The sequence below is a fragment of the Acanthisitta chloris genome, unplaced genomic scaffold, assembly GCF_000695815.1.
Source record: "Acanthisitta chloris isolate BGI_N310 unplaced genomic scaffold, ASM69581v1 scaffold3980, whole genome shotgun sequence".
NCBI classification, from domain to species: Eukaryota; Metazoa; Chordata; class Aves; order Passeriformes; family Acanthisittidae; genus Acanthisitta; species Acanthisitta chloris.
The window spans coordinates 19448-31690 of NW_008653199.1; the positions used below are offsets into that span (position 1 = coordinate 19448).

Here is a 12243-nt window from a genome sequence, read left to right on the forward strand (position 1 = left end):
GAGCTAAGCTTGTGTGGAGCTTAGTTCATCAGCATTTTATTCTGGGTAAAAAAAAAATAAAATAAAATGGATACCTGTTTTCCACTGCTAAAACTGAAGCACCACTGTGTGAGAGCAACAGGAGAAAGAGAAACCAACCAACGGAGAGGAGAGAGAGAGAAAGGAGCGCGCGAGAGAGCCACTGCTAGCTCACTGAGACAAGGAGCCTGACCGGAGAGGAGAGAGAGCTCTGAAGGACCTGCTGGCGCCTCGGGGAAGGCACCTCCCCCTGCACGGAGTGCTCAGCTGGGTCCTGCTCCCCCAGTCACCCCAGCTCCAGAGAAGGGCCTGAAGCAGGTTTCACTTCATTCCATACTTCTCTTGGCGAGCAGGGCATTACTTTTCAGAGCAGATGGGGAGAGGAAAACCCTCATCTCAGAGTTGTTCTCGTGTCTAAGGGGGACTGTATTTTAGCAGTAACTGTTTACAATTTAGAAGCAGAGTATCTAAGAGAGAGAGAGAGAGAGAGAGAGAGACAGAGTAGCTGACTCGGTGCCAGCGAGCCAAGCAGCAATCCAGGGGGACATAGCTGATGCTCAACTCTGAGATGCAGGTTTTGTTGTCCAACACTGGCTCTGAAATCCTAGTGTCATCGTGTCGCCCACATCCTGAACGGGTCTTTTCGTGCCGAGGTGGTTTAAAGAGATTCTTTCAAAGGAGCACTGAATTTTTGGAAGCAGTTTGTCTCTGAATCCTTTAGTGGTGGACCTGGGGAGATCCTTGTTCTGAGAAGCTTATACAAAAACAAAAGTTGCAAACCAAAACTAAAATTAGAGCACCAACCTTTGAGAACTTTGAGTGTGATTTCAAGTTGCAGCAATCAGCCTCTTCTTCCTACATCGGATAGCAGTTAGAGTGAGAGGAGCCTGCGCGCTCGAGCAGGAGGAGGGTTTCCAAGTGTTTTCTGTATGCTTTAATTGGCTACTGTCTGGACTCTACTCTGTGAAAAACAAGCCTTTCTGTAAGATGAACTTTGCGCTTGGAAAGGGGATTGGGTTCCTGTGCCCTTCGGCCCTGGAGATGCTACCAGGCCTGCTTGACTCGGCAGCTTTGGGCAAGAAGTAGTGGAACCTGGGGATTATTTTGGCTCGGAAGGACAGACTCGCCGTTCCCGGAGCAGGTGGGACACCAGGCCAGAGCAGGCAGGTGGTGGAAGGTGGTGGCCTCTGAGAGCTGGGTTGGCTAGAGAGCATGGGGCAGGCTTTGTGTGGCTTCCTGGGTGATGAATGCAGGTTGCTGACAGATTCAGGTGTTGCAAACCAAACCCGGAGCTGAGTTTGTTTCAGGGAGTCGCCACGGCTGGGACAGCTGTGCTGGCTGGAGAACTAGCTGGAAAGTCAGAACTGAAAACAGCACATAAGAGAAGCCATCCAATTTCTAAGTTGTACCCATGTCTTACCAAGTCATAGGGGAACACTGGGAGCATTTCATTTCTGTCTAAACCTTTGTAGAAGCAAACAGCGCCGAGAGCTGATGATTCCTACTGACACGTTCCTATCAGGTCCCTAAATTAGACTAACCTCTACCTCCTAATTGGCTAAGAACAGTAGAGTGTGATCCACTAACCTGGGTGTTTTTCAAGTTGGAGTTAAGTTTAGCTTTATACTCAAAGGGCTCCAAGTGTTTCTAGTCTTTTTTTTGGGGGAACTCAAAAATACCTCTCATATGAATGTACTCAGACAACATAACACCCCATGTTTTGTAGCTGGGGGGAAGCCCTTTCATCCCTGTCCTTTCTGTAGATTGTTGAACTGCTTTCATGCCCTGTATTTGCTGTAGTTTCCCCAGAGTAGACCTGGTGTAGCACCCCCACAGCCCCCAAGGGACTGTGCACATCACCCTGGGCCAGGTGGTCACCCTTTGTGTTGGGTCCCACAGCAGCCAACCCAAGTTGGGAGAACTGCAAAAAAAATAAAAATAATAAAACCCAAGAAACTTAACCAGAAATGACAAACCCATTCTTTTCTCATCCAAAAAAAATAAAAAAAAAAAAATTTAAAAAAAAGAAGCCTCCAGAGTTTAGACTTCTAAAACGTGAAAGAATGGAGACACAGGCCACCTTCCTTCCTTGTGGGATGGACTGTTTATTTATTAACATTGCCGAAGGGCTTTTTAATTTCTTTTCCTTCTGTAGGCTGAGTAGTGGCATAGACTTTTCCCATAGGTTTGAGCTGGACCCCTCTGTGCAATGCCATTGAGTAATGTAGCCCCTCCTCTGCCCTCCCCCTTTATTTCACTGCTGGGAATGCTTTGCCTCTGCTTTGTGCTGATTTTTTCCTTTGTAGCAGTTAACTACTCTGAGTTTTACAAATCCAGACACATCAGTGCTAGCACGGTGTTATTTCTCTTTTGATTTTGTCTCAAGTTTGTTTTAAACCTGTTTGTCATCAATAAAAGTACTGAATAAAAACAGCTCTTGCATTCAAGGTGGCCCTTAACTTTGCCATGAGGAAACCATGCAATGGTCATTAAAGCTTAGTCTGATTGTATAAACTTCAAGTTTATTACTTGGTTTTTTTTAAACACAGACTAGTACAAAAAGTGGGGGGAGATGTGCATAGCATTGGGGTGAGCAACTCAACGGGGACAAAACTCCCTGCCCTGACCCTCTTCCCTGCTCCCAGCCCTGGAGTCTGGGCAGGGTGGGAGCCACAGGCCTGGGGACAGGCTGGAAATTCAGAGGAAATCCAGCCTGGAACTTCTCCCTCCTGCAGTAAACATGGAAATGGCTTTTACCTGTGGTACAGGTGTGGGGGGCTCAGCAGAGCTGGTCCTGGGACCACCCAGTGCCTACTGGAACACAGTTTGGGGGTTCAGACCTGGCTTGGCACCACCCTGTGCATAAACTCCTTGTAGCTACTCCAGGGTGATTCCATAACCTGGTCCTGCTCTGCCTCTCCTCCTCCTCACAGGTGAACAGTTGTCCTGGGTAGTGTGGAGAACCAGGCTGAGGAGTCACCTCCTGCCTCCAGGCCCTTCCTCTGCCACAGCACAGGTACCAACCCACTAATACTTGAAGGTTTTCTTACTCCTGCTCATCTTAAATCTGAACTAAATGGAGTTAAGCTTCTCTCTAAGCCCTTAAAAACATACTTAAGTGCTTGAAATGGGTTTCACATGGCTCCTGCTGGAGCTGCCAGGAAACACCTGGGGGTGAAATCATTAGTACACTAGGCCTAAAGTACTTGAGCTGCTCCAGTCTTGGTCTTCAGCTAGACCTTTTGGGGTGTTGTTAGCCAAAACACCAGCCCAGGGGACCCACAGTGGTTAAACCCTCAGTGCTTCCCACAGGGGTGATAAAACTTCATCAGACCGTGAGGACAACACAACATTGGTACAAAAAGAGCAAAGAAAATAAATCTAGGCTATGGGGGCAGGTTCACAGTTAAAAAAAAAAGGAGAAAAAAATTCAAGTCTTAACTCAGCTTCTTCTTCTGTTCCAAAAAGGTGACACCCCCCCTCAGTTTGAGCTCCCACAGCAAGAGGGAAAGCCACACACCTCTCACCAGGCTCTGGGAAGGGATTCAGTCACACATGATTCCTCTTCCTGCAGCAGGACCATGTCACCTTCTCCCCTCACACCACAGCATCATCCTGCACCCAGGGAACCACCAGCACCACCTCACCCCTAAAGTCATTTCACCCAGGGAACCACCAGCATCATCTCACCCCTAAAGTTATTTCATCCAGGGAACCACCAGCATCATCTCACCCCTAAAGTCATTTCACCCAAGGGAACCACCAGCATCACTTCACCCCTACAAGTCATTTCACCCAGGGAACCACCAGCATCACCTCACCCCAAAAAGTCATTTATGCACTGAAAAAAGCTGCAACATTGACCCAAACAGCCCAAAGCACAAGCCCTGAGAGTGCCTTGCTGGCCCCACCAGCAGCTCAAGGAAGGGTCTGGGATTCACAGCCTGGTGCCACCATCACCCATGGGGAAGGGGACGGACACCCACCACCAGGCTTGATCATAATCCCATGCCAAGCTGCTGGAGGACTGGGATTAAATCACAGCAACCACACTCAACCACCACCAGGAAAGGCCCTGAACACCTGGGATTGAACACACTTGGGTTTATTCCAGCCCTGGCTGAGCCCACACTGCTCTACCTGCAGCCACACTCGTCCACCACCATGTCCGCGTAGTGCCGCAGCACCACGTTGTCACTGTTGTCATAGTAGAGGATGGAGATGGGGGAGAGCCTGACAGGGACACAGCAGGGCTGGGGGGTGCCCTGGGGGTCCAGGGAGTGCACCATGGTCTGCAGGATGGCGTGGTTGGTGCTGTTGAGCTCGGCAGTGAGCGGGAAGGGACACTCCCCCAGGCAGTAGTTGGCCAGGTAACCCTGCGGGGCGATGATCCAGTTCTCCCAGCCCACGTCACTGAAGCTGATGTAGAGCCTCCGTGGCCTGCAGAGGTTGCTCAGGGTGATGGGAGGGTGCTGAGCACTCCTCCTCCTCCTCCTGGAGACCTGGCACTGCTGGCTGAGGGTCACCACCAGCAGGGAGGTGTCGAGGAAGGAGTCGATGCTGGTGCACAGTCCCTGCAGCTCATTCACCTCATCACCACCACTCACTGCCACCTCCAGGACCAGGCCTAGATTCCTGTTGTGCATTCTCCAGTCCCTTGCCACCATGCTCAGGTTGAAGAGGAGAGACTTGTGCAGCTGGGCAAAGGATTGCTCCACCAGCAGCTTCTGCCTGGGCTCAGGCATCCCCTGCAGAGACACCTGGGAGGGCTGGGAGAGCCTCAGCTCAAAAATCTGCCCCTGGCTGGAGGTGTGGTAGGAGTTGTGGTGGAATTTGATCTCCAGCTGAGCCATGGTCACGTTTTCATCCTCCTCCAGCATGGAGAGGTTGAAGTAGAGACGTTTCCTCAGGCACAGCTGCCCCTGGGGCTGCCCCTTGGGAATGAAGTGGCCTGACAAAGAAGGAGAAACAGAGGTGGTGGTGGCTGAACCCTCAGGCTGAGCAGGATCAGCTTTCCCAGGGCTCCAATTGAAGCTCTTGGCTGTCCAGCAAGAGAAGATGGAGCTGGCAGAGCTGGGTGGACACAAGTCTGCAGTGAGGGCTACCAGCCCAATGGCACAGCCTGCAGGGAGGTCTGGGGCTGCCAGTGCTGTCCTTGGCTCCAGTCTGCAGCCGTGGGAGGGGATGCTAATTCCAGCATCTTCACCTACTTCACCTCTTGGTGTGCTGGTTTTCCCCAGTTGTAACTGTCTCCCCCAGGACAGGGAGGGGTTGTGGCTACCACCTCTGTATATTGTGGTGCTGTTTGGGGTGGAGGGCAAAGAGCAGCAAATCTGGGGGAGCTGCTTGGTTTATCCAGCCCTTGGTTCTCACTGGAGCCACAAGAGAAGGGAGCAGCATCTTCACCTACTTCACCTCTTGGTGTGCTGGTTTTCCCCAGTTGTAACTGTCTCCCCCAGGACAGGGAGGGGTTGTGGCTACCACCTCTGTATATTGTGGTGCTGTTTGGGGTGGAGGGCAAAGAGCAGCAAATCTGGGGGAGCTGCTTGGTTTATCCAGCCCTTGGTTCTCACTGGAGCCACAAGAGAAGGGAGCTCCATGGTGCCTTGAGACCCCAAGGACACCAACCAGCTAGTTCCCAGTGAGCTGAGAACAGCTCAGAGGGGCTGAGCAGGCAGATGTGCCATGCCATCAACCAGGGGCATGGGGACAAGGAGCAGTGGGGACATAGCCTGAGCACCCTGTCCCTGCCCTGGGAGCTGCTCCCACTGCTGTACCCACAGCCCCAGGGAGGGTTGGAGCCACATTATCACTGCCCAGGGCAGGAGTCACCTCCACCACTGTGAGCCCAAGGGGCAAAGCCACTGACCTGGGCTCACTCTGGATGGTTTTAGGGAGCTCCAGGACACAGCCTGACACAGCTGCACACCCTCACCCACTGCCCCAGCTACCAACTCACTCCCAAACAAAAAACAACCTTCTCCAGAGGGACTGGAGCTCACAGAGCAGAGATTTCTCCTGCAGACCAACCCTGGGCAGGCCAGAGGAAGAAATAGAGCAAAGCCTCCCAGCCCAGAGCATTCCCAAAGCCTCAAACTGTACCTTGGTCGGTGAAGACACGGATGATGTCCCCAGGGACATCGAACTCCTCCACCCTACAGGCATCCACAGGCTCTTTGTTCATCGAGGGCTGAGTCTTTCTCCTCTGGAAGATCCTCCAGAGCACAGGAGGCACAGGGATGGGAGTTTTGGGGCTGGGCTTGGCGCTCAGACCCAAGGACTTCAACAGCAAACTCTCCTGCAAACTCAGCTCCAGGGCCAGGGCTGAGCTGAGGAGAGCCCAGGCCAGGCCAGGGAGAAGCCACATTGCTCCTCTCTCCTTCCCCAGACAAAGAGCTGAGGACTTGAAGATGGAGCCAGGGGGTGTTGATTCCCTGATTGGAGCCTTTGATCTGTTAGTGCTCAATTAGCACAGAGGGATTGGGGATTGGGCAGAGAGTGTGAGTCCCTCCAGGCTCCCCAGGAGCTGTTAACCCTTTGAGGCATGAGGAGCTTGGAGTTTATCATCATGGCAGGAACTTGGAGCTCCCACAGTCTCTCCCACATCTCCACACCATCGAGGTCCAGCAGCAGTGTCCATGGTGGCAGGGGTGAGGCTGCTCTTCCCACACAAAGCTGTTAGCAAGTCAATCTCTGCTCCCATCCACTGCAGATCCAGGCATGGACACAGAGCCAAGTCTCCTCCCTCCTCCCAAATCAGCTTTGTTTTAACTCAATCACAGCATCCAACACTTCTCTCTCAAGGCCATCAACATCCAGCACATCAAATCATCCAACTCCTGCTTCCCACAGGACACACAGCCCCAGGGCCAGCACCAAAAGCCATCAGCACCCACCCAGCACCCATCCTGGCACAGGGAGCCCCACAGCCCCCCGGGCACACAGTCCCTTCCTGGCCATCACAGCAGAGCTGCTGGCAGCACTTCCCCCCAGACCTGGCCAAGGACTCACTGCCAACACCAAAATGCAGTTTAGCCACCCACATGGTGACCAGGTACTGTGATCACCCCAACCCAGCACTGCTGCTGCCCCAGCTCTACTCCAGCCCACCCTGGGGTCTCAGTTCCCTTCATTTCCTCCAAATCCTACAGGGAGCCAAGGAATTCCAGCCCTGATGCACCTCTGACACATTGCTGGGTGATGGTGAGGGAGAAGGTGACAGGTCCTGCCACAGCCTGGGACAGTTTCCATCAGCCCAAGTCAGGAACTTGTGGCTCACACAGAGCCTGGGGGTGAATCAACAAAGCAAGAAAAAATCCAACCTGGAATTGATGCTCTGAATCCCTCACTCCACTGCCCGTTGTCCCAGAGGAGAGGGAGCTCCACTCCCCAGGGAGGACGTGGGACCTGTGTGTCCTGGCCCTGAGAGAGGACAACAGTGGGACAGCTTGGTCTGAGGGGCTAAAATCCACAGGACTTCCCAGGTCAGAGACCCCCAGCCCTGTCTGGGGACTCTGCAAGGGCTGGAGCTGCCTGGAAAACCACCACAGGGAGCAGGAACTCTTTGTTCTTCACTTGAGCAAGCAGATAGTGCTGGGGGAGAGTCCAGTGAGCCCTCAGCAGGGACTTGCAGGGCTGGGACTGCCTTTTTAAGCAACTCTAAGACCTACACAGGCTTTTTTTAAGCAAATTAAACCTCCTGACCCAGATCTGGAGGGACAGAAGGCTGGAATAATCCTCCAGGGCTGGGTTTCCAGGCAGACCTGCTGATGGGAACTGAGTCCCAGTGACCCCTCCTGAGGAGGAAGGCTCCAAGGTGCACTTCATCACCCCAACAGTCCCTGCTTGGCAGCTGGAGCAGAGCTGGCTTTGGGTGAGGCCAGGATGGTGATGCCAGTGGAGGAGAGGATGTTTCCCTCCTCAGTTTGATGCTAGACCCTTCAAGAACTGCTGAGGAAGGGTCGGTGGAAGGGTCAAGACAGGGGAAATCACAACAGGACTGAGAACAGCCAAGGGATGGAGTGACAGGAGAAACACCAGGGGACCTAAAGCCAGCTCCAAATCCTACCTGGACCAGCAAAACCACCTCCCAACTGCCCCAGCACGGGCTGGCCACAAAAATCACACCAGCAGCAGGAGAAGCCTGGTCACAGTCCCAGGAGGAGCCTCATCCTGTCAGTGGTGTCTCCTCCCCAGCTCCAGGCAGGGGATGGAAGGGGATCAGGGGTGAAGTTCTCCTTGTGCCTTTCCTTTGCTGGGTTGGAGTGCAGGGTCCTGGTGAGTTCCCAGGCTGTGCTGGCTGCAGCCACACTGCTCTCATAACCTCTTGTCCTTCACAACTCCATTCTTCAGGTGCAGCCTGGGGAAGAGCAGAGCACATAGTGAGCTTGGGCTCCACACTGACTCCCCCTCCCTCCCTTCCACCACTGGGCTCAGACCCATCCCAACCAGCAGATGTTCATCAGAGTGAGGATGAGGAGCAAAGCATTGAGGAAGAAGTGGGAGGGGATGTTGGGAACCACCTGGAGACTGGAGTAACAGGTGGCATAGAGCACCTTGAGGGGGAACCAGTAGAGACCCAAACTATTCCATGACTCCACATGTCTCACCCTCCCTGCCCACATACCCTTCTTTGAGAGCACTGGGCAGTTGCAGTGCAGCCTCTTTCTTCTTGGCCACTGTGGTTTTCTTGCTGTCCTCCACGTCGTACTCACGCACGTCGTTCACCTCCTGCATCTGCCCCATCAGCACCTTGGCCACAAACAGGACGATGTACTGCAGGGAGAGACACCATCAGACACCTCCACCCAACCAGCTCAGCCCCACGTGCTGAGTGAGACCTTCCCCCACATCTCCAGCCCCAGTCTGGGCTGGTCACAGCCCTGGGATGTGGTTGATGACCCACAGCACTGGGAGGCAAAATTCCTGCAATTCCCCTTCCCTGATTTCATCCCAAGGGAGGATGATGATGATGAAATCAGTTGCTCCCTTACTCTGCTCAGGGTTGAGCTTGATGTGATCCCTCCACATCCATCCTTTCCACCCCCTCCCCAAAACTCTGGGTGATGCCAGAACATTCACACCCCTATCAAATTCCAGCCAGTCCCAACTGCTGTTATTGCTCCCTCCCCATGGATCCCCAGGGTGTGAGATAGTCTGAATTCCAAGAGGAGCCCCCCAGGCACTGACATTTCCTTCCCTCCTCCTTCCAAATCCTCCTCCATCCCCCCTGGACAGGCAGTGAGCACCGTGCAGGAGCAGCAGAGGAGGGAGAAGCAAGGGCAGGGGTGGCCAAACTCCCCTCACTCACCAGGAACCAGTAGATGTTCATCAGAGTGAGGATGAGGAGCAAAGCATTGAAGAAAAAGTAGAAGGGGATGTTGGGAACCACCTGGAGACTGGAGTAGCAGGTGGCATAGAGCACCTTGAGGGGGAACCAGTAGAGACGGAACCAGAACCTGCCAGGGCAGAGGAGCAGAGTGGGTTTAGTGGCCTCCAGGAGAGGAGAGACCCAGCACAGCCTACCCAGCACAGCCTCCTGCTCCAGGCAGCCCTGCCCAGCTCCCCCTGCTCCTGGCACCTGGTTTGGGATTAGCCTGGCTCCAGGCAGGGCACTGGGAAAGGGCAGTGAGGGAAGGGAGAATATCATTCCTCTGCAGAGGGAGAGCAGAGAGCCAAATCCACACTGCAGGTTATCCCAGCTGGATGGGGGACAGGAGGCAGAAACAGCTGGAAGGTTTTCCTCATCCTGTGCACCCACAGTTTATCACCAAACACCTTTGTTGTCCTCCTTCCCTAAAACTGAGCCTCTCATCCCCCTGCTCTTTGGAGCAGCCCATGGAGAAGGAGGCAGGAGCAAAGGGATGAGGAGTGACAACCTGCACATTACTCCTCTCCATCCTTCATCCCTTTGTTTTCCTGCTGCCTGGCCCCAAGAGGAGCAGCAAGGCTGGAATCTGGGACAGCTCAGCCTCCCCTTTCCTTCATGTGAAAATGCCTCTTGCTACAGAACCCAAACGAGTGGGAAAATGGCAACAGCTCCTCCTCCCCTGGGGTCATTTGTCACGCTGCAGGCACAGATTTCACAGGCATTTGTGTGGTGCCAGACAGCACAGTGACTACAGAAGGATTCCAAGCCCAGCATGGGGCCAAGCTCTGCGGGAACCTCTTCCCAACCCGAGCTTGAAAGGCCTTTTTCTCATCACACCAACCCCCAGGGGCTGGGAGGGCCACAAAAGCTTGGCAGGAGGGTTGGGGGTGGGCTCAGGGCCACAAACCCACCAGCTGATGCTGAAGGTGAGGCAGCCAATGTTGGAGATGACATCGTTGAGGCGATGATAAACTCCCCCTCGGTGCTTGAAGTAGACGTTGAGCTTGGTGAACTCCAACTGCACATCGTTGACATCGTGCAGGAAGAGCACCAGGATGCCCACGTTGTGGTACCTGCAGGGGGAAGGGGAGCAGGGAGGGAGGTGTCCAGGGGGGTGGGTGGATGTTGGCACTCAGCATCCACAGCCCAATCACACACAGACTCTATGAGTAACCCAGACATGGCACAGCCACATGGCCCTGGCACTGGGCAAGGGGCTCAGGGGCACTGGGAGTGCTTGGCAGTGTGGTGGGAGAGTCCTCACCAACACAGCAAGAGTCCTCCTGCTCCATCTGAAGCTGCTCAAGGCTGACCTGGGCGTGTGGCATGAGAAGTTTGTGTGGGCACCTCAGAGCAACCTGCCAGGACCTCAAGGGGCTCCAGGAAAGCTGCAGAGAGACTCTTGGGTAGGAACTGACCAGACAAGGAGTGACAGGGTTAAACTGAAAATTTAGATTGGATATTAGGAATAAGTTTTATTTCCTGTGAGGGTGGTGAGACACTGGCACAGGTTGCTCAGGGAGGTTGTGGATGCCCCAGGAAGGTTGTGGATGCCCCAAGGAGGCTGTGGATGCCCCAAGCCCCAACCCTGTCACTGTCCATTCCAGGTTGGATGAAGCCTTGAGCAACCTGCTCTGGTGGGAGGTGTCCCTGTCCAGGGCAGGGGGCTGGGGCTGGATGATCTCTAAGCTCCATCCCAACCCCTTCACCTCCTCTGTCACCCAGAGGGGCTGTGGCACAGCCAGGGGCCTCACCTGAAGGCGTAGGAGAAGGCTATGAGGGTGAGTGTGACCACATGGTGCAGTAGCATGACCACGGAGTCCTTGCGCCACGTGTCCATGTAGGCCGTGGCGTAGATGGAGTGTCCATAGAAGCTGCACTGTAACAGGTAGGCAATGGCAATGTCTGTGGGCACATCCATGCCCTTCTTCCAGTCTGCAATGGGACAGAAACACCCAGGTGAACCCACAGCCTCCAGCAGCAGCCCCAGGGCACTTTGCTGGGTTCAGGAGCTCCAGCTCCTTCTCAGTTTATCACAGATGCACAGGCTGATTGGGAACATAGGTAATCCTGGCTCCCAACTCTGCCTTGGGCAGCAAACCCTCTCCCAGATCTGAGAGAGATCTCAGAGGACAACAAATCAAGGTAATCCTGGCTCCCAATGCTGCCTTCAGCAGCAAACCCTCTCCTAAATCTAACAGCAATCTAAGAGCACACCAAATCAAGGTGTCTCTGATTTGGGGTCCCTGTCCATGGCAAGGGATTGGAAGGAGATGATCTTTAAGGTCCTTTCCAACCCAAACCATTCTATGACTCAATTCACTCCTGATTTATCTCCTCAACCCACTCCAGCCCCTCCTGTAGCCACTAGGTGACTCTCTCTGTAACGAAATGCTCTGAGACAACTCCTTGTGCCCTTTCTGCACCCACAGCATCACAGAAAAGGCAATTTAGGGCTTGTCTTCTCTTTCTCTCAGCCCAACTCCCATTCCCTTGGCCAGCCCAGACATCCTAGCCCACCCCTGGGTCTTACTGTACCATAAAAGACAGATGGGGGGTCGTAGAAGAAAGGGTAGTCAGTGAAGAAGAGCAGGTAGATGCCATAGGACCAGGATAAGGTGTAGAAAAGCAGCTTCCAGGCACTCTCAGGCATCTTGGCAGCATCTTTGGGCTGCAGGTTGCACCATTCCCCGAAGGGCTGCAAGGAGAGAGGGAAATATTGTCACAGAGGGCAAGGAGAGGCCCTGGGGAGCTTCAGGGCACAGATCACTGACTCTCCAAGAGATTTGAGCCCTGTGTGTGCTACCAGATAGGCCAGAGCCAGGTCATGAACCTCATCTTTCTCACCTTTACAG

General features: G+C 53.8%; 2 protein-coding genes across 2 annotated transcripts; both read right to left on the bottom strand.

Annotated features, from left to right (window-relative positions):
• Positions 1-4148: 4148 nt before the first annotated feature.
• On the bottom strand, positions 4149-6385 carry GDF1 (growth differentiation factor 1). The gene is made up of 2 exons (XM_009079879.1): positions 6121-6385; positions 4149-4969 (listed from the first exon to the last, which is right to left on the bottom strand). The coding sequence occupies exons 1-2, from the start codon at positions 6383-6385 to the stop codon at positions 4155-4157; spliced, it is 1080 nt and encodes a 359-aa protein (XP_009078127.1). The 3' UTR covers positions 4149-4154.
• A 1949-nt stretch (positions 6386-8334) lies between these two features.
• CERS1 (ceramide synthase 1) lies at positions 8335-12083 on the bottom strand. The gene is made up of 6 exons (XM_009079857.1): positions 11927-12083; positions 11143-11323; positions 10300-10461; positions 9329-9476; positions 8645-8793; positions 8335-8377 (listed from the first exon to the last, which is right to left on the bottom strand). The coding sequence occupies exons 1-6, from the start codon at positions 12039-12041 to the stop codon at positions 8335-8337; spliced, it is 798 nt and encodes a 265-aa protein (XP_009078105.1). The 5' UTR covers positions 12042-12083.
• Between the last annotated feature and the right edge of the window lie 160 nt (positions 12084-12243).